This window comes from Colossoma macropomum, unplaced genomic scaffold (assembly GCF_904425465.1).
Source record: "Colossoma macropomum unplaced genomic scaffold, Colossoma_macropomum, whole genome shotgun sequence".
Classification (NCBI taxonomy): domain Eukaryota; kingdom Metazoa; phylum Chordata; class Actinopteri; order Characiformes; family Serrasalmidae; genus Colossoma; species Colossoma macropomum.
Window position 1 is genome coordinate 33202130 of NW_023494790.1, and position 27981 is coordinate 33230110.

The 27981-nt window shown below is 41.4% G+C and overlaps 1 protein-coding gene across 2 annotated transcripts; it reads left to right on the top strand.

The window, feature by feature from the left end:
- The first annotated feature begins 39 nt into the window (after window positions 1–39).
- Window positions 40–27981, top strand: plekhm1 (pleckstrin homology domain containing, family M (with RUN domain) member 1). 2 transcript variants are annotated; one of them, XM_036573142.1, is made up of 13 exons: window positions 40–220; window positions 2102–2192; window positions 8998–9239; window positions 11731–12378; window positions 15624–16128; window positions 16754–16928; window positions 19336–19690; window positions 22154–22725; window positions 23039–23184; window positions 23278–23471; window positions 24514–24577; window positions 24875–25032; window positions 26216–27981. In XM_036573142.1, exons 2-13 carry the CDS (start codon window positions 2139–2141, stop codon window positions 26322–26324), a joined length of 3222 nt encoding a protein of 1073 aa, XP_036429035.1. In that variant the 5' UTR covers window positions 40–220; window positions 2102–2138; the 3' UTR covers window positions 26325–27981. The 2 variants fall into 2 exon arrangements, with proteins under 2 accessions (XP_036429035.1, XP_036429036.1); XM_036573143.1 differs by lacking the exon at window positions 40–220 and adding an exon at window positions 1667–1958.

Genomic DNA, 27981 nt, shown 5'->3' on the forward strand with positions numbered 1-27981 from the left:
GCGAGCCACGACGAGCGAGCCCGCTGGTTTGAAGCCATCCACTCGGTTCAGCGTGTTTGGCCAGAAACAGGCCGATCCCGTAACGTTAATACCTCTGAGTTCTGCTTCCTCCGTTCGCTCTTAAGCTCGCCTAAGGAGGCAGAAGGCGGCTGAGTTCCCTCACAGATCTCTTTTTCCACCCTTCTAAATAAACTACACTCGGTCTGTTAAACACAGAATGGTGAGTTAAGTCGCTTTGCTGGTTTGTTTTGTGGAGCATCTCGTCTCTCGGTGAACGCTAGGAGCTGTTAGCGGAGCTGAGCTGGTGACAAGGCAACATTAATGAACTTACTAACACATAAACAAGTTTGTTTACACGTTCTGAATCTTGTTCGAGTAGCTAAATGATTATTTTGAGTTCGTCAGATAATAATGTCATGTAGTACACTCTAATACTGTAGTTGTCTTGCTATTCGCCAGCCTTTTATTCGAATTTTCCGTTCCACCTTAAATGGTGCAGCAGTTACATTCTGGCGCCTCAGGCGCCGGAATGTAACTGCTGCACCATTTAAGGTGGAACGGAAAATTTGAACGATAAGCTCAATCAAAACATTGACAAAAAAGACCAGTTTTCCACAAATTGATCAGAATACATATTTGTATCATGTATTTGGGCGAATTCTAACGTGTTAGACTGACTGACAGAGCTGTAAAACCGTTATTTTGTTAGATATTCGTGCTCTCAGGCGACCCTTCAGTTCAGGTTAGCGTTGCTAAGCTAACTCAAACTTTCTGTTTTGTGATCGTTATCATGGCATCCGGCGGCCGCTTGCACAAACACGTCTTAGTTAACACTTGAGGGACACATTTAAACCTGTAAATGCTAGTTTACTGTCAAAAACAGAGGTGCTGAAAGTTAAACATGAGATCTAAAATTCATATCTTTAATGCACAGCACAGTTACCTTCAAGGTACGTCATTGGCTGCTCTGCTTTTGAGAGAACGCTTTAAAACTCATAAAAGTGAAATAAACTGTAAGTTTCCTTTTTGGAAATGTGCTTTTCTATCAGATTAGCCTTTACACGACGGTGTAAGGTCCGTTTTAGTGTCATTTTTAACAGACAGTGGAGCAAAACAGTCCATTAAAAATAAGTAATACTCTTTAGCAGAGAGCAACAGCACCTGGGAAACATTTAAAGGGCAGTTCCACCATTTTTTAAAATTGCCTGCATCATTAAATGACTACTGGGTTAAAAGGGGAAGAGACTAAGATTTCTTTACAGTGGTGGTAAATGGAATGACTACAACACTAATATAGCCATTTTAGCTATGTTTACACCCTTGTGTGCCCATGTGTTTACACCTGTGTGTGCCCTTTCTGTTGGGGGAGTTTTCAAAGGTGGACGACTGGTTCCTGTCATCACCACTGTGAACAATTCTGGCTGCAGAACGGAGCATTTGGCCCCAAACCACTCTAAATGATTTTGTTTACATCTTAACCATTTAATTACACTGAAATTTTGAAAAAGTGGTGGGACGTCCTTTTAAAGTTGCCTTAAATATCATGTCGTGATAAATATGGAATATTTATGGTACTAAGTCTAGTGTTAATGTACCCCTTTGGCTAAAAGTCTTATTCAGTGTCTGACTGAAATGTTTGAGGGAAGAAATAGTCTGTTGTAAGTTGACCAACACCGTGTCGGTCAGCCGCTGTTTCAAAACGAGATCTGGTTTCACCTTCTCTCTGCTCAGTTACCTAAGCGCCTAACGTCGTTGCTCTCTGTTGTGTCCTCATGACCAAACTGCGCAGATTTAAGGAAGTGTCGTGTGACGGTTCATCTGTGGAAAAGCCTCTTGTGTCAGTATTGTCCTGCATTATGTCCTGTTGTGAAGTTCAGCATGTCGACATTTGCTCTTGCGATTTATTGACGTTTTGCTGTGGTCATTCACTACTGTCTGTACTTCTGAGGAGGGAAAGTGTGCGTATCCCTTTTTCAGACTAAAGGAGAAATTCCTAAGTTTTGCAAACTTAAACTTTACTAAGCTTTACTCTTGTGGGCTGTGGTAATGCAAACTGGAGTTGCTTGTAGGAGATTTTAATGTTGTTTATCTTCTCTTTCAGGGTGTGCAGTGGCAGTAAGTTGAACCTGAGAAGAGCCATGCTCGCCACACAGACCGCTGATCCTGGCCCTGAGGCAAAAAATGTCAAACAGGTTAGTGACCTGATGTCCTTTCTGAAAGAGCACTGCTGGGGTCGGGATCGTTTTCTTAAGTAGTTTTTACCACAGGACGCCTGTAGTGTTTAAGAGAAGGGCAGGGTATCAAATTTCATACTGTTATGTAGGGAATCGTTTTTATGTCAATCACAATTTGAAAGATTGCAAGAGCTACAATTATTATTGTTATTATTATTATTATTATTGTTGTAATATCCTATATTAATTAACATTGCCTTAAGTTCTACTTGAGGAAATTTAGCATATTAACTTTTAGCTTCAGTATTCACACCTCAAGGCTGAAAAAAATTGTGAATAAAGGCCTTGAGCTTAATTTATTAATAATAAGTGCATTTAAGAATTGCAATATTGGTCAGAAAAATCACAATTAGATGTTTTTCTCTAATCATACTCAGCCTGATATCTGAGACACTGTTGTACAGTAGTTTTGGGATACAGTTTTGGCCTTAAACTGTTTTTTTTAAACCCTGTTCTTGGTGGAGGGGTGTATACAGGGTGTTGTGAGGCAAAATGGTCAGCAGATTTTCCACTATTTTACCATCATCAACATTGCATGTAAAACTCAGAAGACGCATGTAGGTTCACTGGTTATTTTGGATAGTACATAAAATTTTATGTTTGTGGTGTTGACATGGTGACTCCTGGTTCCATTCACCACCACTGTAAAGAAATCTGAGACTCTCCAGTGAAGCTTTCCACACCAAACCACTCTGAATGACTGAATCTAACCACAAAAAGCTGCTTAAAAGTTGCTTTAAATTTACCTGATTCAAATGTGTACATTGGCTCACTGTGAATGAAATGTTGCATTAACATAATTACTGTGTGTAAGTACTTGATTAACTTGCTTAAGTTGTAACATGTTTGTGTGGAACCAAAGTACACATTTGAATTATGTAAATGTGACAAGTTTTTTTTTTTTTTCAGCGCACTGAATTATGCACTATGCCCCTTTCACTAGGGCCCTGCCCATATGAAAATGTTGTGGCCAATAACAATGATACGTGTTTGTTAGTTCCCTCTAATAACTAGCAAAAACTCACATTTTTAAATAATGTAAGTATTGCTGCACTGAGGGTGGGGCTTCCCAGAATTCCTTTTGATTTCTGTTCATTTTTATTTTTGATCTGTTTTCATCGTATTTGGATACATTTAGCATTTTCTGAATATTTTCATGTAATATTCATGTATTATTTTATGGTAATATTTTATACTTTACATATATTAGTCTGTATTAGTGTAATATATTGGAAAGCAGGGGTGGTCATCAGACTGCATGAAGATCCCAAGCTCGGATCTCAGTTATAGTCTGCTAATAACCCAACTAATTGCTCAATTGGAATAGAATATGTCCATGTAAACACCTCGATCAGAATAGACTAGTCTGATTGAAGCCTTTCAGAATACAATGTCTATCCGATTGAACGAGGTGGGTAATCCTGTAAATAATCGTTAAATAGAAAAATAATAACTGTGTAAACTCCTGTATCTGATTACATTCCCTATCAGAGAGTTTAAGTCCGTTCTGATCATGTTCGTCGCGTCATAGTGAAAGTTTATAACGTTCAACATGGCGGAGCAGAAACTGGTCTGCAGAGGAGACGAAGTTTATGCTCTGATCTTTAAAAGACGGCGGTGGGACGGACGTCCAGCTTACGTGTCTCAGAACACGACGTCTTCCTCTTGGCCTCCTTTAATAAGGACATGTGAAGAACGTTTTCCTGAGTCTGACATCATTTTAAAGTGATTAATAGCACAAGCACTGCTCACTGCTGCTCATCTCACTCTGACTGGACTCATGTGATGCTTGTCGTCATGGTAACGTCTACACTAAGCAGTTCTCATTGATGCATCTCATTACTTGTCATGTGTGTGTAAACGGAGATTTTCCATCAGATTGTTGAGTAGAGTGAGAATAAACACATCAGTCTAAATCTATAATCGGAATATATTCCATATGATTGGTGAGAATCTTTGCATGTAAACACAGCCAGTGATGCCCCGCCCTGTGACCAACTCGCACTAGATTAGAACGGTCAGTATGCATTACAGAGATGGGAGTGGATGCTCATTGTATGCGTTCAGATATCTTCAAAAGTTTTTATGGCTCATGAGTCATAAAATAGTCCTGAGTCCTGTAATGTGAGATAGTCATCAACGTAACCAAAGGATTTTTGTTGTGTTTTGATCCCTGGGAAACACAACAGTGCCTCTGTCAGACCGCTTAGCATTGTCCGTCACGGATGGTTCTCAAGAGGTGGTCCAGTGTTTTTGTTCAGCCTTAGTGGACGTTTTAGTGCTGCCGTTTGTATTCTCAGTAGAATCTATCACTCCTTGCCATAGTAATATGGTCTCAGGACCCTGTAAGCTCAAAGATTCACTACAGTATGGCAGGCAGGCAGTCGTCTGGTCACGTCTGTGTGATTTGTATTGAGCCTGAGCTATTTAACTACGTTGCTGTGGTTCAGTTCAGTGGTTAAAGTAGAAATTAACATGGCGCTAATATGTAACCTCAAATATGATGTAAGATGTTGGTTATTATATAGTAGAGTCTGTTCATAGAGGCAGTGACGCCTATTACTGCCAGTCTCTGTATTAGACTCTTTTTCAGACACTCACAGTGAATGTATTGAAATGTACACCACATTGATTGATAATGCCAATACACACCGAACCTGATTTATCTGTACGATTTATTCAGGCGACAGTAAATAAGTGAGCCTATGTATAACTGACAGTGTCTTCCACACCAAGCGTGTGAAAATGCCACATTATTTTATTCACCCTCTATTCGATTTTTGCAAACTTACCGGTGACAAAAACTTCTCTGACCAATCACAGTTGCTTCTGCTGTTGAGATGACGACAACCAAGATGACTGAGCAGCAAATAGAACTTTTCCACAAACGCCAAAAGCAGCCCAAACAGACCTGCAAACATCAGAGTCAGCCTGTTTGGAAGCACTCAGTTTGAGCTTCTTAATGAAGTGATGAAGCTCTTCACACTACTTTCACTTTTCCGAAATAGACAGTGGCTCGGTGCCACCATTTGGCTGTTCTGCTGGGAGCAAATAGTCGGATATTATTTGCACTTAAAAAGACATTCAGCCTGTTTGTTTTGTGCCTCTTTTGGTGCAGAGCTGCATCACCAAACTCGGCTAAGATCCCAGCTGTCAGCAAAGGACTCACAAAGTTGAGGCTCCTGCTTGAGATGGAGAAACTCTGGTGTCCTTTTCCTTTTCCACAGAGGAAAGCATCCTGCACAGCGTCGCAATTTGCCCATTTCATTAGGGGCAAATGACCTGTTTTGATCTGGTTAAAATATTTTGTGCCAGTATATATTTTTTTGATAAAAATTCTGCCCATTTTTTGCAGCATGAAAAATATGGTGAAATTCCATTTTGGGTTGTTTTTTCGGGTCACGTTAGGGGTGTTAGGTGTGCCTTTAGACTTGTACTGGAGGTTAGCTCTTGATCTTGGTGTAGTCTTTGTTTTCAACTGTTTAGTGTCTTTAACATTGAAGAAGTAGCCAAGAGGCTCCATTCACATTACCAGGCTGTAGTCTGATTTTTATTTATTTATTTATTTATTTTACCTTATTATGAGACATGATGTTTTCAGAGCAGTGAGGACACACAAAACTGGTCTTTTCAAATCAAATCTGAGCCGCTTTCATATGTAGTCCTCTCTCAGATACATATCTCATTTGTGGCCATGCCACCTTATGCTACGTTCACACTACAAGCCTCATTGCTCAAATCCGTTTTTTGCTCAAATCCGATCTCTCTGACACGATGGTTCACACTTGTTTAGGTAAGTGACTCAAATCTGTCATTAATGTGAACCGGCGTCCTGTAATGACCCTCATGAGCACATCCTACTCAGTAAGGTCACGTGAATGAATCACGAGCATCATCAGCACAAACTAACGAGCAGAACGAGCTTCGCTGAGAAGATAATTAACTCTGATCAGCTCTCAGCTTCATTATTAGAGCGAGACGAAGGAGAAAAAGGTGAGATGAGCTGCTTTTCCTCCGTTTACAGGCTTTAACTTCTGTTCGGCGCTGCTGCCATGGTAACGCTGAATGATGCCGCACGCGCAGTGGGAAAAAAGGTGCATGAATTCCGATCTGAGGGTCACATTAAGTTCGCATGGCCACGAATCGGATACGTGTCCGATCTAGGACCACATATGAAAGTGGCTCAGGTCAGATCAGATTTGTGTCCACACAGCTCTGAAAACATCAGATCTGAGTCACATTAGGGCAAAAAAATCTGATTTGTGCCTTTTCAGCCTGGTAATGTGAATGTAGTCTTAATGGCAACATTCAGATCAGAATTCATGTGTTCTTTCACTGTGCGTGTGCCATCACCTAATGTTGCCATTGCAGCAGCGCCTAACCTGAAGTTGGTGCTGGTAAATGCTGCAAAAACATCTGCACCTTTTTTGCTCAAAATGCTGCTCAGAATGAATTGTCTTTGCCATGAAGACTTGTTTTGCTGGTTAGTTTGTTGTTCATGATTCACGTGGTTCACTCACCTGACCTTATTGATTAGAATGTGCACATGTGGGTCATTTCAGGACACAGGTTCGTTCATATTAATGACCGATTTGAGTAACTTACACGAATGTGAATCAATAAGTTAGAAAGATTGAATCTGAGCAAAAAATCGGGATGAGCAATTATAATGTGAATGTAGCTTTAGTTTTACACTGGAGTTACGAGGTTAATGTAGCTAACAAGTAATGAAAGCTTGTGGTCACCAGTTAGCAAAACTCAAGCAAATTACAGACACCAAAATGTGTTCACTGAAAGAAAGATGTTTTTTATTTTTTTTTTTTCTGCTGCATTTTTTTTTTCCAGTTACTTTAAAGGGTCCATATCTTACATTGTGTTTTTATGCATGTATTTATAACATTTGTATGGTTTTATCTACCATATTTTTTTTTATCATTTATCATTCATTTTTACATAACATTTGCCATCCTCTCTTTATCCCTTAGAATTAAATAGGCTGTTTTTGTTACTCTAACTGATGTATGTTAATGAGCTCTGTTCTAATTGACTGCCTTGTATTGTGCCTCTTTCAAAAAGCAGTTCAGGCTGAAACACACCTTATAACTTCAGTGTCAGTGAGCAGAGCTAAACAGCTGTTGGCTGAATAGGCAGCTATGCAGTCATATGCAAAAGTGTGGGCACCCCTGGTGAAGTTTTGGTTGATTTTCACATCCTTTGCCGAGAACACATTTCTGCATGTTGTAATGCACAATTACAGTTTTATTTACTGAATTTATCATGCTGGAAAACGTGGTGGTCTGTATAAAGGTTATTTTATATGCTGTGTTTTGTTTTGTTTACACAAATGATTCACTTAGAAAATCAGCAAAACATGTCATATGACCAGGGGTGTTGAAACTTTTGCATGTGAATTCAACACTGACTGTTTTTGCAGATTAGTTTCCATATATGGACTGAATGAACTGTGGAGTGAATGGAATACTTAGAAAAGCTTGCATTGTGTGTGTGTGTGTGTGTGTGTATGTATGTGTGTATATATGTATACACATATATATACTTCATCAAACTCTTATTTCAAAAAAGAGAGAAAAGTTCAGCTTTTCCACAGTATGGCCCCTTTAAGTGTGGAGCAGGTGGCTGTAATGATCTTTACTCTCAGGTCATGTTCCCATGCATGGGCAGTCAGCTGACATCAGGTGACGCGTGAGCCTGTAGGTATGGCTCACATCTGCATGGCTGAGACAGACGCTTTGACTCGTCTGTTAGCTTCCTACTCTTCTCCTCTCGGGGAACAAAGAGGGCTAAAACAGGATGAGCACTTAAGCTGTCAGAGGAACAGTTAAAAGCTGGCAGTCATGCTACTTTCAGTGTCTGTGCTCTGCTTGTTTCAGTGACCTGACTGGCATGTTTTGGTTCCATTATACTTGAATAAGGTTATCAGCCTTGAGACGTCACAGAAATGATACTGAGTAAATCTTAAATGTACAGTAATGTGATACAAACTACAGGTTTATGACTATCAGCACAAGCAAAACAAAGCATACCAGTCCTGTTAATCAGTCCATATTATCGTTATTATCAGTCCATATTATCGTTATTATCGTCCATATTATCGTTATTATCATCTCACTCTGACTGGACTCACATGATGCTCGTTGTAACATTTACACTAAGCGGTTCTCTACACATGCACATAATTTTGGATCTGACTACTTTGTAGTGAGGATGTAAATGGAGATTTTCCATCAGATTGTTGTGTAGAGTGATTATATAAACACCTCAGTATAATTGGAACGTATTCAAACACACTGTTGAATGTGTTTGGGATTATTTGGATCGTGAGAAGCAGAAAATATAAAAAACCAACTTCTAATACTGAACTTTGTATGTGTAGAAAAAGTATCCCTGCAGATTTCTTTGAAAAACTGAATGTTTCTGGAAGCTGTAATAGAGGCAGAGTGGACGCACTGAAAATCCTGAAAAATCTGATATCACATTTAGCCGTTGAGGCTTCTGTTAATTTTGTTAAGTATATGTTCTTCTGCTTTTTCCCTGACACTAAAAAATGAATAACCAGTTTGACTGGATATTAAAGAAGTGAAGGCTGGTGTCTGTCGTTGCACAGTTTTATACATGTCAATACTTTTTTTTTAATGTTATGATTATAATCAAATGTAACATTCTGAAATTCAGTGCAGTTGAAAAAACACCTTTAGTCAATGCATCCTACTAATCTCGAACACTTGTCCTGTGTCTTCCACAGTGGATTAAGGAGAAGATAGCGCAGACGCTGAAGGCCCTGCAGAAGCGCTATGTGACCACAGACTCTCCGGTGACCAGCGAGGACTCGGAGGCCAACCAGTTGTGCTGCGCTCTTGAGGCCGTCTTCATCCACGGCCTGCGGAGCAAACACATCCGCACGGACGGTGCCGTGGCACGCGGGCGCAAAGGGGCCGCTCTGCCTCAGCCTGTGTTCTGGAGCCTGCTGAAGAGCGTCACTCACAGGCAGGTCCATTCACTCCTTATTAACCTACTTAGCACTACTGAATTGGCTTATCCTCCCGATTATGTCAAGATAATTATTTTGACCTTGAACTTTCTAGGCTTTTGGGGTCAGACAGAATAGCAGTGAAATGACTCTGACATCACAAGGGCTTGATGTCTGTTCAGTTTAGTAACATGTAGTCATTTGGTGACAGGAAAAAGACATGGAAAAGAAAGATTGTGACCAGCCTTAGGATTAGTTGAGTCATGTGGTTTAGTAATTGGCTCCAAAGTTTAACTGCGCTGGTCAAGTGACACTTCTTTGCATATTTCGGCCAGTGTGACACCTCTGGCCCTTAACGACCTTTCACAGATCCTTTATGTTGTGTTATCTCTCTTGGAATCCCCAATTCAAACAGTTTGTGTTATAGTTGTGAAGTTAAAGGGAAATTATGCAATTTTTTCCAGATGTCTGCATGATTCAGTTGTTAAAGTGTAAGGAAACTAATGCAGAGTGTTTTGGTGTGAAATGATCCATTCAGGAGTCACAGTGGTGATCATAGGAACCAGACGTCTAAAGTGTTCAGTGTCTCAAAGTTATTACATAAAATGGTTACAAATATTCTGCCTGATACATTGTGTAATGATAGTTTTGAGAAAGTTTTGGCCTAAATTTATTTTTTAAATCCATTCTCCTCTTCAAAGCAAGCAGCCCACAGATTCATCAGTGCAGCTGCAGTTTGGTGGTGAAATGAAGGAAGACAATAAACTAGAACCACAATGTTCACTAAACTGCACTTTCTGATGATTATTTTTAACAGAGATATAGATGCAGCGCGACCGCTTAGCCCTGTTTCTGTTCCCGTGTCAAGCTGCGGTGTTAGATACCACCACACAATTACAGGAAGAAATGATCAGCGTTTCAACATCCTCACATTAATATATCTACATCTGATCTATAGATCTGTTAAACTCTCTCGCTATTTGACGGCATCCCACATGAATGTTTCTGTGTGTGTTTAATTTGAGTTTGTTGAAATGTTGACGCTGCTCATTTCTTACTGTAATTGCGTGATGGTCTCTTAACACCGCATCTTGACTTGCGAGCAGAAATAGGGCTAAGCGGTCGTGCTGCGTCTATATCTCTGTTAAATATAATCATTAGCAAGTGCAGTTTAGTGAAGATTGTGGTTGTAGTTTATTGTCTTCTTTCATTTCACCACCAAATTGCAGCTACACTGATGAATCTGAGGGCTGTTTGCTGTGAAGAGGATCAACAGTGTCCTCATAACGCCCCCAAATCAGGATTAAACCGTGCGTTCAATTAAAAAGAAAACATGAGCACGATTAACAAAAAAACGAGAGTATGAATTAAGAAATCATAATCGTGAATTAAAAAAACATCCCCATGAGGTGAGGAAAATGTGTGCATGATTAAAAGTAAACGAGAGATCGAATTATTAATTGTGGGAACGAATTTAGAAATCGTGACCACAAATAAAAGACAACATGTGTACAAATTGCAAAACGTTCATCCTAATTAATTTTTATTTTCACCTCTGTCCCGTCTGGGGCTCCGTCATTTTGCCATCATCAGCATTTCATATAAAAGCTCAGACACATGTAGGTTCGCTGGTGGCTTTGGAAAGTAAATACATTGGCTATTAGACATCATGACCCCTGGTTCCAACCTTCACCACTGTAAAGAAATCTCAGGTAGTAATTTTATCCACCGTGAACGATGTCACATCAAACAAACCTACAGAATGTGGTAACTATCTGCTGAGTAGAAGTGTGTTTGAACAAGGAAATCACAAAACTCTGCTGGACTATGACACTCCAGCATCAGAGCTTGTAAACCCCTGTCCTTTGAGGAATTCATTTCAGCACTGCATACGTTTGGTTTATCATTAGGCAACTAATATAAAAAATCATTATGATGATAATTACCTAAACTTGGGCCAACAATATTTTCATAATATTGTATTAAAGTACTCCTAAAGTTGTAATTCAATCCTTAAGAATAATCTATGTTGAATAATAAATATAAAGTGAAATGAAAAGTACAATCTACTGTTATACTGTATAAGTGTATCGTTCACAACCCAGTCTATACAGTCCATATATAGCAACTAAGCTGGAAAAAAACAGCACATTTCCATATATCCACCTAATTAGCCTGCAGCAGTTTAGCTCCGCCCATTCACACTAGTTATAAGGAGTGTTTCAACCTGGACTGCTATTTGAATACAGATTATTTTGATGAATAACTGAGTAGTCAGAGTTTTTAGAGCAATAAAAATGGCCTTAAGAGAACAATAACATGTAAAAACTTCTATTGGGGAGGAAACAGAAAGCCTTTAAAAAGAGTTCATTAAAAATACAAGAAAACCCAACTGCTTGTAATCATAGTGGCCCTCAGTGAGCATTTGATTATTGAATTGTTTATAGTAGTATTGAAAGTGCTTTGCTAGCAAATACTGTGAGTTAATGTTTGACTCTGTTCCCTCAGAGATGTGATTCTGGAGCTGGAGGGTTTGAGTTTCATCAATTCGGATGTGGGCCGATGTCGGGCCTGGGTCCGCCTGGCGCTGAACGACGGGCTCATGGAATGCTACCTGACGTCTCTCCTGCGCGAGGGCACCAAACTGAGCGTGTATTACCAGCCTGGTGCGCTGCTCCTGGACCCTGAGGACCGTGAGGTTCTGCTCAGCCTGCTGCAGGGCCTCGCCTCTCTGGCCTTCACGCTCTCATACAAATCAGCCGTGCTGAATGAATGGACCACCACTCCGCTGGCTCTCGCTGGCTTGTGCCCCCCCACACCCGCTGATGACCTTCAGCTCCCCTCTAGGCGCAGGGTATCCTGGGACAGAGTGTCGCAGTCATCCGGCGGGTCTTCTGGTGGGTCCACAGGCTCAGATGGGGGCCTTGAGGTGCTCCGTAGGGGGCCGGGCAGGGGGGCCAATGGGGTCTGTGAGGTCCACACTCCACCCACAGACTCTGATTTGAGCCTGGACACAGCAGGGTCTTCACAACTGTCCTCCAGCCTCGGCTCTGATGCTCCACTGCAGATGCAGGACCACCGTGGCCTGGAGAGAGAGAACTGGAACTGCCATACAGAGTTCGCCCACGATGACAATAACAAGACGACACTCAGAGAGTGAGTAGCCAGATCAGTAATCAGTTCTGTCCGTCCACAGACAGGTTCAGGGGTTTACTGCTCAGCGTGACCGAGAACTTGGACAGAGAGAAGGATTTTGACTAATATGCAAAACCGAGAACTGTGACTGGATGTTACTACATGCAAGTAAATGAGATCCTCACGTTTGCTGATAGATATACACCATTCAGAAGTTTGAAGTCAGTAATATAAAATCAGTTTGGTTGCAAAAAAGTGTATAGAATTATTCTAATGAGTCTTGGTCACAGGTTTCAAATAATTTGTGGAACTTTATAAAGAAGTAAATCAAAATATAAATATCTAAACATTAAGTCTGTAGTGTTTACATCTACATTGTATAAGTTCTATTGCATATAAAGTATCAAAGCTGTCTAATATGGTAAGTGATTCTGAACGTTTGAACAATAAGCCTGAAAGGTTATGGCACTGACCAAATTACCTAAATACTGCAGAGTATTGAAAAATTCTGCCATTCTTAAGCAGTCTTGTCAGCTTAAGTGACCCAGTAGGCATGGATGGATGGATAGATGAATGGATAGATGAATGGATAGTTGGATAGTTGGATGGATGGATGGATGGATGAATGGTTAGATGAATGGATAGTTGGATGGATGGATGGATGGATGGATGGATGGATGGATGGATGGATGGATGGATAGATGAATGGATGGATGGATGGATGGATGGATGGATGGATGAATGGTTAGATGAATGGATAGTTGGATGGATGGATAGATGGATGGATGGATAGATGAATGGATAGTTGGATGGATGGATGGATAGTTGGATGGATGGATGGATAGATAGTTGGATGGATGGATGGTTCGATGGATGGATAGTTGGATGGATGGATGGATGAATGGTTAGATGAATGGATAGTTGGATGGATAGATGGATGGATGGATAGATGGATGGATGGATAGATGGATGGATGGATGGATGGATGGATGGATGAATGGTTAGATGAATGGATAGTTGGATGGATGGATGGATGGATGGATGGATGGATAGATGGATGGATGGATAGATGAATGGATGGATAGATGAATGGATAGTTGGATGGATGGATGGATGGATAGTTGGATGGATGGATGGATAGATAGTTGGATGGATGGATGGATAGTTGGATGGATGGATGGATAGTTGGATGGATGGATAGATAGTTGGATGGATGGATGGTTGAATGCACTGCCACGGTTAAAGTCACTGAGCTCTTCAGTATGACCCGTTCTACTGCCAGTGTTTGTCTATGGAGAGTACCTGGCTTCTGAGTTCAGTTATTACGAAGATTGTCCACATTTTTTTGGTAATATAGTGTTCATCAGATGGGGCGGAGCATCTGAGGCTGAATGCCAAGGTGCGAGTGAGGAAAAGAGGAACATCTTGGAGAAATGTCATTTCAAAACTTGAGTGCTGGAATGTGCTCTGAGGTGGAGAAAAGGAAGTGCGGGCTGTAATACACAGACTAGAACACTGCGCTTCTTTTGTGGTTTGAAAGCCTTAGAGGAGTATTTTCAGTTTCATCAGTTTGGCATTTTTGGCATTTTTACATGGTTTAAGCAGGGCTGCACAGTTTGGACGAACTAATAGTATTGCGATTATATTGCTACATGTATGGGTCAGTGACATGAAATTTATTTATGTCCATCCACAAGTTTCCTATTAAATAATTAATGTATGACCATCATGTTTTTCTGGGACACCTGCTTAATGTGAATACATTTCCATTTCATCAAAGTGAAATTCAGATTTCAACCGTGCCACCCAAAGTCTAAAAATGTCAGGTGGTGTGTCCGTCCAGCCTTTTAAAATCATACCATGTCAAATTGTATCGCTTTCGTCCGTAAATACTGATTTCCTCAAATGTCACACGGCACAACAAAGGACCTTTATTTATAGACGATTTTAAGGAAGAGTGGGCAGTGTACTGTATTATAAAGAAGACGCCATAAAGTGACCTTCATGGTGTTATGCCAAGGTCAGTAGCCCTTTCACAAATATTAAAACAGTGGTCATTTTGGAATTATGATTAGGCTGCTTCATTTTACCAATTCATATGGTGTGACCCCAGTTTGATTGATTGATTGATTGATTGATTGATTTGAGGAGAAATATAAAATTGAGCTTAAGGACAAAGTAGAAAGACTAGTTTATGTAGAAATGAATAAAAAATATAATAATTTTCAGTAATGTCTGGTTGCACCACTTGACATACAAAAAGGCATATCACTTTTTTTTTTTTTTTAATAAAATGATCATTTTAAAGCTTTATTTGTCATTGAACTATATACTGCATGTTGCACACATGACAAATTATGCAGTTTTAGGGCTTATGTGGTATTAGTTTGTGTATATTTTTATGTACTGTAAGGTTCTTGACTTTGAATGCTGAAAATGTTTCACTATATGCATCACAATATTTTGTTTTTCTGAGTTTTGATAAGCTAGAACTAACATAGCTGACCAATAATGATGAGTAGACTGCCCAACCTTTGACCAACGTTGATCTGGTCACCCTGTAGGAGCAAATAGGGGGATTTTATAATGCAGCAACGATGAGTGTATTGTTAAAAGTTTAAGATCTTATTTAACATCATTCTGTGCTGCACTAAGTCCAATTAAACAGGATTAATTAAGCGCTTTTTTCAACGAAACTTGCAGTTGGTCAGTGTTCTTTAAAGGGGAATCCCACCAGTTTTGCATAGTTACATCTTTTGAGGTGTTCAGAGAGAAACTTACAGAGTCAGAATTGTTCACAGTGGTGGTGATGGGAGCCAGATGCACACCTCTAAATGGTTATGAATATGCTGCCTGATGATGTGGCCAAAAAATATTTTCTAAAATCCATTAATGGCAGAGAGATACATGCAGAGTCCCCAAAGAAAACTTTTTTTTTTTTTTTTGATTTTCCACTATTTTACCATCATCAACTTTACATCTAAGCACTCGGAAAATGTGTAGGTTCACTAGTGGTTTTGGATGGTTAATAAAATGGCTATATTTGTGTTATAGACATCACAATCTCCCTGTTTCCTATCACCATCACTGTAAAGACATCGGAGTCATTATCCACAATTGTGACACAGTTTATCAGACTAACAATAAAATCTGGTCATATTATGCGCCCCCAAATTAAATGACAGCAGTAATAATGTTTCATGTCTGTCTCAAACATAAATAAAGCTAGTGTCTAAATCTTACCGCTGTGTCTGCTTCTGTTTCAGAGGGAGCAGCTCCTCCAGCCAGGATCTGACAAAGGAAGACGTTCATATGCTCAGCTCAGCTCCAGACAGCATGATCGAGACCACCACCCACAGCAGCAGTGAGGAAGACTCACCCAGACCTTCCTCACCCAACAAACAGAATCCAGACCAGCTGCCTCCACCCTCAGCAGATACGTCTGTACCCAACACTCACTCAGCTGTTTCAGCAGAACAGTCGTCAACAGAGACTCGGTCTGAACCCAAGACTGCCATCATAACTGCAAGCCCCGCTGTCACTAAGGCTTCTATAAAACAGAAGCAGAAGCAGACTACAGACTCTCACACGAAACCCTCTCAGATCTCGTCTGCTGCTGTGACCTCTGAGGTGACGTCTGACTTAAAGACCCCCAACCCTCCAGCTCCACTGAGCTCTAATGCCATCGGGTCAATGGGAAATTGTGGACACTGTCCCGTCCAGCGCAGCTGTAGCGTTCTGAGCAGGAAAACGTCTTCAGGCTCTCTTTTTGTAAGTTTGCTGTTCCATAGAGATGGATGATGCAAAAGTTTTCCATCCTGATATTAGTGCAAGATTTATGTTTTCATTGAATTTAATGAAAAAATGCCCAGAAATGCCCATTCCAGTGTTTACAGCTACATCTGCATGTTTGTTTCAGGCCAATTTGGAGTGTGACATTACAAATGACTACTACCAAACAGAGGGAACAGCAAGCCATTGCAGCCTCCAAAGAAACAAAACAACACTGTGTTATTTAGGCTTTAAAGGAGTAATTCGGCAGAAAATCAAATTTACAGGATTTTCTACTTAACCCAAATGCAGTTGACCAGCCAAGACATGTTTAGTGACCAAGTTTTGCTTTCTTAGTTCAGAACTGGAGCTGCCAGGCTAATGGCGCTAACAAACGCTGAAAGTAAATAGCCAATACTGTTTCCACAACTACAGGCCATTTTTTTGTTATATTTGCTTAAAATTTTTTTGAGTTTGTATTTTTTTGTATGTTATTATAACCACCACTGTCCCATAATGCAAACCATTGCCTCTGATTATGATCTGGAAGTAACTTCAAAATGCAGATGTCACTTAGCAAAAGCAATCGAATGCATGTCTGAAACCCTGTTGTTTTTCTTCTCAGAACTCTCCATCGTGGATCTCAGAGGAGGACTTTCATAAGCCTGACCCTTTTGGAAGTGGTGATTCTGAAGGGCCTGACAGTCTAGATGTCACCCAAATGAATGGGAAGATTTCTCCTGTTTCTGAGCCAGCGTCACACCAGTCCCCACCCAGCGTGATCCATCGTAGACAGATCGGTAAGATGAAATATTACATTTTCCACTGCGTCCCAACTTTTTTAGAAACAGGGTTGTAGTTCGAGACCAGACTTGTCAGCTGCAGTTCAGCAAAAGTCACTATATTTTCAAGTTGAAACTAAATTATTCTGCATTAATAATTCCCTAAAGAAGCATTTTCACACAAGATAGCTTCTCATATTTGATTTCTCGATTGTCTGGTCTGGATAAAATGCACCTGACGTATCCCGATGATGGTGCCCTGACTAGTCTAACTGGTCAAAGCAGGGAAGTAGGTGCTCTTTGTCTTAAATTTGAAAAAACGGATGGCAGTTAAAAACGCCCTTACAATAGCAGTTACAGGAAATTAAGGTGATTATGGAAAACAAAAGTGAAATTTCTTAAATGCTTTGTTGTGTAACCTGTCTGGTAATAGTGTATGAGAGATCACATCTGGAAATCTATATACTGCATCCATTAGGGCTGCAGTATAGTTAACATTATAAGTACCAACTGAAAGGCTGCTCCTAACAGTAACTCTTGCAGCAGGATCATGCACCCTGGCCGCCAAATTCTCATGAGTGACTAATATTTTGTCCAGGGAGCTTGTGAATAAGTCAGTGCAGGTCCTTCACAACCAATTGCAGCGATTTTTCTTCACTAGCTGTGAAACACGCCAGCGGTCCCTGTCTGTCAGTTTCGCCTTTTAACTACAATTCTGAAGAAAATTTCCTGTAGACTGGGATTTTTGCCACTGCTGGTCGACCCATATGACCATACGCCTCGATACACCTGCAGATTCAGCTACTTCCTTCACGCTATGGCCTTTGGCTGCCCAAATGCAATCACTCCTTTTTGCCAATCATTAACATCTGCTTTGCGAACCATTTCCCAGTGACATTCACTGCAGAGACATTCACTGCACTGTACCACCTCTTCTCAGTCCAGTGATCAGGACCCCCATGGACCCTCACAGAGCAGGTACTATTTGAGTGGTGGATCATTCTCAGCACTGCAGTAACACTGATGTAGTGGTGGTGTGTTAGTGTGTGTTGTGCTGGTACGAGAGGATCAGACACAGCAGTGCTGCTGGAGTTTTTAAACACTGTGTCCACTCACTGTCCACTCTATTAGACACTCCTACCTTGTCAGTCCACCTTGTAGATGTAAAGTCAGAGACGATAGCTCATCTGCTGCTGCACAGTTTGTGTGGGTCATCCTCTAGTCCTTCATCAGTGGTCACAGGACACTGTTGGCTGGGTATTTTTGGTTGGTGGACTGTACTCAGTCCAGCAGTGACTCCAGCAGCACTGCTGTGTCTGATCCACTCAGACCAGCGCAACACACACTAACACACCACCACCACGTCAGTGTTACTGCAGTGCTGAGAATGACCCACCACCCAAATAGTACCTGCTCTGTGAGGGTCCATGGAGGTCCTGACCACTGAAGAACAGGGTAAAAGGGGGCTAACAAAGTATCAGAGAAACAGATGGACTACAGTCTGTAACTGTAGAACTACAAAGTGCACCTATATAGTAAGTGGAGCTTACTATATAGGTGCACTTTATATGTACTATAATGTTATGCCTGATCTGTGTTTGTGTGTGTGTGTGTGTGTGTGTGTATTTAAACCTTGCCCTTCCTTGAGTTCTGCAAAACAAAGTGTCCCACAGCCAAGATACAGGACTCTGGATTGCTTACAGTAAGGAAAGTGTGACTTCTGCTGACTGTTTTAGTCATGTGTTTCAGTGAGGAAGTGGCTCAAGCTACTCGTGCTGCAGTCAGACCACACGCTTGTGACCCAGACCTGCCAGTACTGCTTTTTAGCAGCGATAGGGAACGTGTTAAGCAGAGAGCTCACAGCGTCCCTTTTTCCACGCTGCTGTTTAAACTAATGAGCATCCACTGATTAAGGGGGAACTGAAAAACAGGGCACTTTTCTCAGCTCACTATTCTGGTTGCTGCTAATTATCTATGCATGTTTCTAGTCTGCAGTGTTTCCTGTTAATGAGCTCGTTCCTTTTTTTTTTGTGGCTGATTTTGCCCTTCCTGTTAACATAAATGCCTGTGGTTTAGGTGTTGAGAGAAGGTTACCTGGTGTGTCAGGTTTTCCTAATGGCTTGGCTCAGGTGTTTAAGGTAACGAAGGGGTAGTGAAAACAAAGACTGGTTATGTTCAGAGTTTTGTGATACCGATACCAATACCTTGATTTTGATGCAGTGAGAGTGGGTGTGGCTTAATCCAGAAATGAGTGCGATGTGCTGGAAGTGGGTGTGTGTATTCACTGACCATTAATAATATGCATATAAATGTAATTTAGACAGTCAAGAGTGGAGAAGGGAGGCGTGTCAGGTCAGGTATTTTATTGTTTTCTGCTTCCTGCTTTATGAAAGACCCTTATTCATTCTTCCCTTTTCTCTTAAAGGCCTGTCTAACCCGTTCCGTGGCCTGCTGAAGCTGGGCCAGCTGGAGCGGCGGGGTGCTATGGGCCTGTGGAGGGATTACTACTGCGAGCTGTCTCCCTTTGAGCTGCGGCTCTATACCAACGCCGAGGACCGCAGCTGCTGCGAGAACTGCTTCCTGCTGCGCTGTGAAGACGTGCGCCTGTCCTCCGCCACCGAGGGCCGCTTCCGCCTCACCTTTCCAGGCAAGAAGCTCGAGCTGAGGGCGCCGTCACGTGGGGAGGCCGAGGACTGGGTGGACAGCATCCTGGAGGCTGTCAACAAAGCCCGGCCCGTGGCCCGCGATGAGTGGGAAGTGCTCCAGCCATCTCCCGACCGGTACGACCCGCCAAAGTATAATATTGAACCATGATTCACCACAATTTGATTAGATCGTTTTGGTACAATTCAGAAGTTTATGAACACATACACAAATGTGATTCCAAAAACTAGGCAAAAAAAAAAGTTTAGTTAATTGTAATCTGTTCTAATATTTCCAAACTCAATGCACAGTGTCTTTGATTGATGCAGCATGAATCGCCATCACAAAATTCCCCTTTGCAATACTGATAACTGCACAGAGGGTCACAGTATGTAATCGTACTTGTGTGCTGTGAGCAATTCTGTGGGTGCTTTGAAGATGTAGTACTTCATACCTGGCCCACACTACAGGATAATCGGGCCGTTTCGCCTTTCACAAAATCACAAAAGGTGTCAATTATCTTCCCAGAATATCCTATGATGTTGGACGCAGTCTGAACTCCTCTGATCTACTCACAATCCGCTGGTGACCACTTTGAATTCAGATTGTAAACCTTAAACATTTTCAATATCTATAGCTCAATATCCTGAAGTGTTTGGGGTGGTTAGTGTTGACTGTCTTATACAAAACACAGTGTTGAATTCTTGCGTGAAAGATTGTTCACTGAGAGCTGAGCTGAACGGAGAGCGAAGCAGAACAAAAGGATGAAAACTGATTATAATGGAATTTATCCAGATTCACCCAGTTTCTCACTGTAAACACAAACCACATGTCAGTTCATAGTTTCTTTGCAAAAAAAAAAAGGTTAAATAAAAGAATATGTAAGAAAGGATGTACCAAAAGGCCGTGACCAGAGACGGTGGCCCCACTCATCATCTTAATATTACTGTTCTAGACTGTACAATCCATAGTGGGTGATGTAAGCTTTGAAGTGTACACAGCTAAAGGTGTCAGTCTAAAGTCTTTGTGGTAAAAACACACATGCTAATCATCTGTTTATACACAGCTAACGTTAGTCGCCTGATAATGATATATTTCAGTTCCTACCTTTTAGCTGGAAAATAATGACTTATGTGAACAGTTAAGTAGCTGAAACCAAACCTGACAAGTCCACTAAGTGGTGTTTTATTCTATTAAGCTTATATGAGTGAAGTGTAAAATGAGCCTGAATTATGTTCAGAAAAGCACAGCTTGTCTGTTACTCTTAATGTGTGTTATAGCTGTGCTTTATACTCTCTGCCATCTCCTTTTGCCTGCTGCAGTAGTCTTTGGCCTCTGCAGGGCCGAGCAGTTTTGAGCACAGAAGGTAGCCGTTCTCTGGAGCTAGAGCCTCCTAGCTAAGCTAATGCTAGTCAGCTCGTCTCTCCTAGCTAACTTAGCATAGCTGAAGAGATCCAAGCACCCCAGTGTAGGTTTGATTTGAACTGGAGCTCTGCTATCACAAGCATAGATGATGAAAAGTTATAACAGCGAGAGCAGAGTCGACTGATTGATGGTGGAGTGACAGAAAGCCGAATTCGAACCTGTTCTGTGGTGCTTTAAGCTGTAGCCTGCTAGACTTGGCTAACGCTAGTGCCTCGTGCCTCCCACAGCAGTATGTGCTCGGTTCTAGCAAACCAGTGATTAAAAAACACCCGTTTAGAGGATAAAGACTCATGTCTGGGGGCACAGTTTCGATTGACTGGTGTTGAAGTGACAAAGATTAAAAAAAAATACAGTAGTTCTGTGGTGCTTTGAGCCGTACCCTGCCAGGCTAATGCTAATGTAGCTAGTTATCACAGGTGAAACCCACCACAGTTCAGGCTGTTTCAGTAACAGATGCTCAAATACCACCCACTGGAGTGACAGACGGAATCAGACGTGTTTGTGGTGGGTGATGTGTGCGTGGCTATTAGCCTGTTAGCAGTTAGCCACTCGTTTGTGTAGCTTTCTCGGGTATTTCCTGGTTCTGATGTAGCGGTGCAGCAGATGAAATAAGAAGCAGTAACTGGTATCACAAGTTTGGACCAGTGCGGAACAGCCTGATACAGCCCTGAGGACCATTTGGCTTGATGGTGGAATAGAAGCTTTTCTTTTAAATTAATTTATTTATTTTTGACATGATGCTGGCTCTGCACTGTTCAGGTATCTCATGTTTGTTATGAAATTCTACATTAGAGAGAACATAATTTGCATATCAAAAATTCTCAATTACTAATTTTTATTTTACTTTTCATGACTGAAAATTCTGACTCATCCCTACATTATAGCACTACATTCTACTGTGTCAGTGTGGATTTTATACAGTTTTAACAGACATTATAGTGTGAATTCAGGCCCCAGAGAGTCTAGATCAGTGTTTCTCAACCTTAGTCCTGATAATTGATGGGTGACTGAAGACAAAGAAATAGGTGAAATCTGTAATTATTAGTGGGATCTCTCGTCTTTTCAGTATCAGGATTTTATTAACTTCTATTTTTAACCCAACAAACCTACATCATTCTGCTCAAAACTGTGCATTTTTTAAACCACGATATTTTGTCTGTGCTGTTCATCCCTAGTGACCGGGACACCTCCACGCCCTCCTCCACGCCCTCCAGCCCTGAGCGGGAGCCCTCCGACCTACCAGAGATAGACTGGAGCCGGCAGGCCGATCCAGAGCCGGACGCCATAAAGGAGGCGGTGGTGTGCCTGAGCCAGGAGGATCGAGGCTGGAGCCTGCTGGTGCTCTCCCTCTCTCTGGAGGCACTCAGAGGTTTCTCCGTGCAGGACGGCCGCAAGATGCCCCTCTTCACCCATCCCATCGAGGCTGTGAGGGACGTGGTGCCGGATGCAGCGTTGGGTGGCCCGGCCTTCTTCAAAGTGCTGACGACACGGGAGACGCTGACGGTCAGGGCACAGAGCGGGGAGGAGGCGCAAACCTGGAGGAGCCTCATCAGAGGAGCGCTGAACTCCTACCTGGACACAGAGGAGGAGGGGGCCGGGGAGGAAATGGTGTCCCTGGGTGGAGGACAGGGAGGAAATATCCACCGGCTGGTCCAGCACAGGCTGAAAGAAGATGGTGCTCTGCTTCCCTATCTGACCACAGTTCCTACAGAGAGAGGTCTGGACGCACAGAACTTCAAATGTGCCGGTACGACCTCGACTTACATTTTTCGCTTATGACTTTTGTATGGGTTTGTGTGCCATCATCCATCACTCGGCTTTGCAGGTCGACTCGCAGCAGCACTTGCACAACATATCTTAGCCTGTTTTTGTTCTCCTGACTTAGTAAAGCTACTTCTTTCAGTTATAACACAAAATTCTTTTCATTTCATTAATTAATTATCACATTTGTAATGAATATTTCTTGTCTGGAGAACTGCTGTAACCCTGTGTGTGTGTGTGTGTGTGTGTGTGTGTGTGTGTGTGTGTGTGTGTGTGTCGTGCACCCCATCTTCATGTAGGATGCCCTAAGCAGATCGGTGTGTCTTTGGGTCGAGCCAGGCTGTGCGAGTTCTCAGGTCTGTACTTCTGTGAAAGCTGTCACCATGGCGACACCACCATCATCCCCTCCCGCATGGTGCACAACTGGGACCTCACTGCGCGTGAGGTGAGCGCTGTTGATGTCCTTCAACACAAATATTTTATCACACCCCATATCAGACTGTTATTACCCCAGTACCCTCAATCCCTGTGTGTCTAGATCTCCAGACCGGCTCTGAAGCTGTTGGCAAACATTGAGCAGGAGCCTTTGCTGAATCTCGACCTCTTAAACCGTGACCTGTTTGATCACGCTGAAGTCATGGCATCAGTCCACTGCCTCAGGCAGAGGCTCCGCCTCCTCGGAGATTACCTGCTCATCTGCCGCAGCGGAATCCGGAAGAAAGTCCAGGCCAGGTACACGTGTGTGGAGCGGGGGGGGTCGTCAGTACTTTAAAGAACACTGAACAACTGCATGTTTATTACAAAGAGAGCAGACTTAGTCCTCTTTAGCTGGATTTAGTGCATTGTGGGATTAGTTCATGTTTGAGACCAACAGTTGTAAAAATGCTCATTGCCAAATCTATACCTCGAGTATTGCGAGGGGCAAAGCAACTTTTCGTAGCTCTGAAACCATCCAACAGTTTTCCAACCAGTAGATGTCATTCAGTCAAGCTTACTATGTTTTATTTTTGACCATTTTTTACCAAAATAAAATATTTATCAGGATTTATAGGCTCCTATTGAGTAGTTCGTTTGGATAGTACTCAGTATTGGCAGATATTTTAGGATGAGGTATACGTACTGGATGGTGATATTAGTGAACTCCTTAACCCTCTATTGCACATCGTTGCCTCAAGGAAACGAACCCATTTTTCTCACTTTACAATAACATTATTCATATTTAAAGACAATGACAGGGTTAACAAGGGGAACAGTTTGAGTATGTCAATAAAAAGCATGTTCCTGGGCATGCTATGTCTTGGTGGGCACATTTAAACCTGTTTTTTAACACTGAATCAATTTTTTGTTGTTTTGAGAATTTGCAAAAATATGTTTGTTGTCTAGAAGCAACATTGTGCGACAGTGGAATGCATTTGACCAGTCACAAGCCAGGTCTCACCACTTCAGGGAACACGGCTCTATATTATTTCTTCCCATTGTCACACAATGTTGCCTCAAGGCAGCATACCCCAAAATAACCCCTGCACACATTATTTAAAAGAATGTTTTGATGTTTAATGATCGGGTCCATTTTATGCAAGAAAAGGGAATCAATTTTTTTTTTAATTGCTCTCATAACACGTGCAGCAGAGGGTTAAGATATTATATTTTGCACACCCCTGTATGTATGCGTGTGCATGAGTTGGAGTGCTTTGTTGACTGATGTATTAGTGCTTGCATTACGGCTGTCAGCAGTATTATCAGGAGAAACCTAAGGTAGCTCTATTTGTTATAGGCTGGAGCAACGTGCATACCTCATGGAGTCGAGTCACTTGTACAGTGTGTTAGACTTAAGGCAGGTAAGTGCTGCTTAGGTGTTTTTGTGTCATTTACAAAGAATTAAATGCTCTGATTGCTTCTGCAGTATATTTTTACCAATCAGGACACATTTTTACCAAAAAGGATAATTGGAATGATTAAAAATTAAATTAAACAAATGACGTCACTCCCCTGACAGCAACTCGGGCCAAACAAGTAGATTTTGTCTCCCTTCTCAACCCCTTTGCTCTGTCTTTTTTAGGGTATTTATTTCTCTTTTTTCTATTGTTTCTTTCCTTTGTTTTCATTTTCTCTATTGTCTTTTTACTTTTCCGCAGATAGCAGATGGTAATTACGAGCCCTTCCTGCTGTCTCAGATCCAGTTCGCGTCCAACCACGTGCATCATTGTGACCTCTGTACCCAGCGAGGCTTCATCTGCCAGATATGCAATGCAAATGACATCATCTTTCCTTTTCAGTTCGACACCACCTCCAGGTACTTTCACAATTTACGGAACATCCTTCAACTGCAGTGCGGGGGGGAACTCCCCACCCTGCTGAGTAGATGTAATCCCAGGTTATATTGGTCCTAAGATGTAAAACAAACTGTATAAATATCCCAGGTTATATTAATCGCACTCTATACAAACCATAAAAAAATAACCGCAGGTTATGTTAATGCAGTGCTATAAAATGAACCGTATAAATAAACTCAGGTTTTATTAATCCCATGCTATGAACAAGCTGTAGAAATAACCCCTGGTTAAATTAATCCCATGCTATAAAAAAAATAATCCCAAGTTTAATTAATTTTGTGCTACCGAATAACCAGAGGAAAAACTTGATAATAGGAATAATAATATGAATAATAATTGAGTGCATTTACATGCACTCAATAATCCGATCATAATCAGATTTCTGCAGTTATCTGATTATTCAAATGGTCATGTAAACAGCACACCCTGATTTCTTAGATCAGAGTAAGTTTTCAAAATCCAATTAAGAAAAACGATAAAGAGAGCTGGATTTTAGCTCAGTCATCAGATTTCTCAGTGCATGTGAACTCTTACTCTGATTTCTTTCGGATTTCTCAGTCTGCGCACGCGCGAGAACAGATCGCGGTACCGGATCGCGAGACACAGCAAAACACTTTTGGAGCAATGCTGAAACCAAATACGTGCTTGATGAAATGAAGGATTTAAATATTCTTCATGTTCTAGATGATGTGTGTTCATGTTTTCAGGTACAGTGAGTCAATGTTTAAAACGGCATGGAATGAGTTTTACATTACATTTACGTCACGTCTTATTCTGTGAGTTTATTGGCTGGTTGCAAAGCAGAAATTCATTGCCTGACTCATGTAGACCCGGAGTTTCCCCATTGTGTTGATTACTGAAAAAATCTGATTTTCTACAGTTACCAGATCAAGTGCATGTAAATGCACTCAAGGATATCGGATATCGGAACCATATCAGCAGATTTGCTTTACAAGAAAAAAATCAGATGTTTAGTCTGAACCAATATTTCCAACTGATAATTAAAGATATATTTATTGTCGTGGAGAAGAGTAGAGTGTTTAGGCGACGCTGGGCTGCAGTGCTAAAACTGGCATTTATGATTAAAAACTAGTCTTGTTCGAACTTCCTATCTCTTCATCATTCGTCCTGTCTTTCTTTCAGGTGTATGGTGTGCAAGACGGTGTTCCACTCCTCCTGTAAGGCCCAGAATCATTCCTGTCCTCGCTGTGAGCGTCTGCAGAGATACCAGGAGAGAGACCTGCTCGAGTAAACCGTATCTCCGCCTGCATGCAAAGATCAGTCTGACTGAGCCGAGCAGCTGTTAGCCGTAGCTAGCGGAGGCTATGAGGGACATCCAGCGCCTGTGTCTCGGCCTGTTACGGTTTAGGAGCTGCAGTCCTGAAGTGTAGTGTTAATATATTTTACATGTGGCCTTAAGTGCACTTATTTATAAATTTGTATATACTCTCAGTGTGCGTACTGGCGACCAGGCTGCAACTTGCACTAACTGAGAGACTAATACAGTCTCTGTCTATTGACTTAACGGACTTATATTCATCTGTCAGACCTGACTGGACCTATACTGGACTTTGCTTTACCTTCATTAATATAACATGCAGAGATTATGCAAGCTGGGGTTTAGAGTCACATGCATCTTGCCAAAGGCACTTCAGCGGGTTCGTCTGCAGCATCGGGATCACGCTTACTTTTTGCTGACTCGCTCTTCGTGCTTGAGGAAACCCCATCGCAAAGTTTTGCCAAGGATCATGTGATGCCCTGTTTTTATAGATCTTTTTACACGTCCCTTCGTGTCTGTGGAAGGGACGGTGTTAGAAATATGTTTACAGACCAAACACTAGTCTTAAACTTAATGAAGGTTGAGGTGTATTTTAATATGGCAGTAGCTCTGGACTTTTATAGCTATTTATCAGCGAAAGAAATTGTCTTTTATGACTTCCCGTGCCTGTTTTTCTGTTTCCTCATACTGTACAGTTCTAGTTTTTTTTATTTTTTTTTTTTAAACTCAGATCTACATTGTGCCAAAAATATAATTATGAGAATGTTAAATTAACTCTACATACATTGTCACATAATCACTGCTTTCATAATGTAGTTCTCGTTTCTGCTGACTGCAAACAATAGAGTTAAGGTACAGTCACAGGAGGGGTGAGACATTGGTATTGTTGGTAGGTATAAGAGTGGAATAAGCTGGTCAGTCTGAAATGGCCTTGTAGTCCATATGCAGTGCAGTACATACAGTAAAAGGCCTTAGCTTTCCAAGTAGTGCCGTATTAAGGCTGCACGGTGCCCTTTCAGATTCAGTCTTAGTCTCAAATGTGATTCGCGTGTCAAGCGGATGTTTACTGTTCATATACGTCTTCTGCACAAGCTGCTCTCAGATTGGCTTCCCCTTTGAAGCTGAAGCAACTTTTCCTGTTTGTTATGGTCACTTGTTTTCTGTCGTCACTCTCATGTGGGCTTAGTAAGTGGGGAAAAGTTGAAAAGTTTTTCTTTTTAAACACGTGAATGTTTCAGTGAACTTTTAAATGTCGTTCGGCGCACAAGAATGTCTTTTTAGCATTTAAATATTAAATCATTTTATTAATGACCTTTGTTTTTTTTTTTTCAGTTTTTAAACATGACGTTCCCCACTAGGGGGCAGCATTGACTAAAAAACTAAATCTGGTCCAAACACAGTGCAATAAAGAATTGCGTCTTGCACAGCTAGTAGCAGAATTCTGCAGATCTTTGCCAACTTTACATGAACTCACACCATTATTAGCACATTTCTATATATAATGGATCATAATCACTTGCTTTATCAATGCTAGTTTTGAGATGACTGATCAAAGCTTTTGGATTCTGCTGGTGCTTTTTCCATTAACTTTGTCTGTTTTTCATCCTGATAAAATGATACATATTAAACA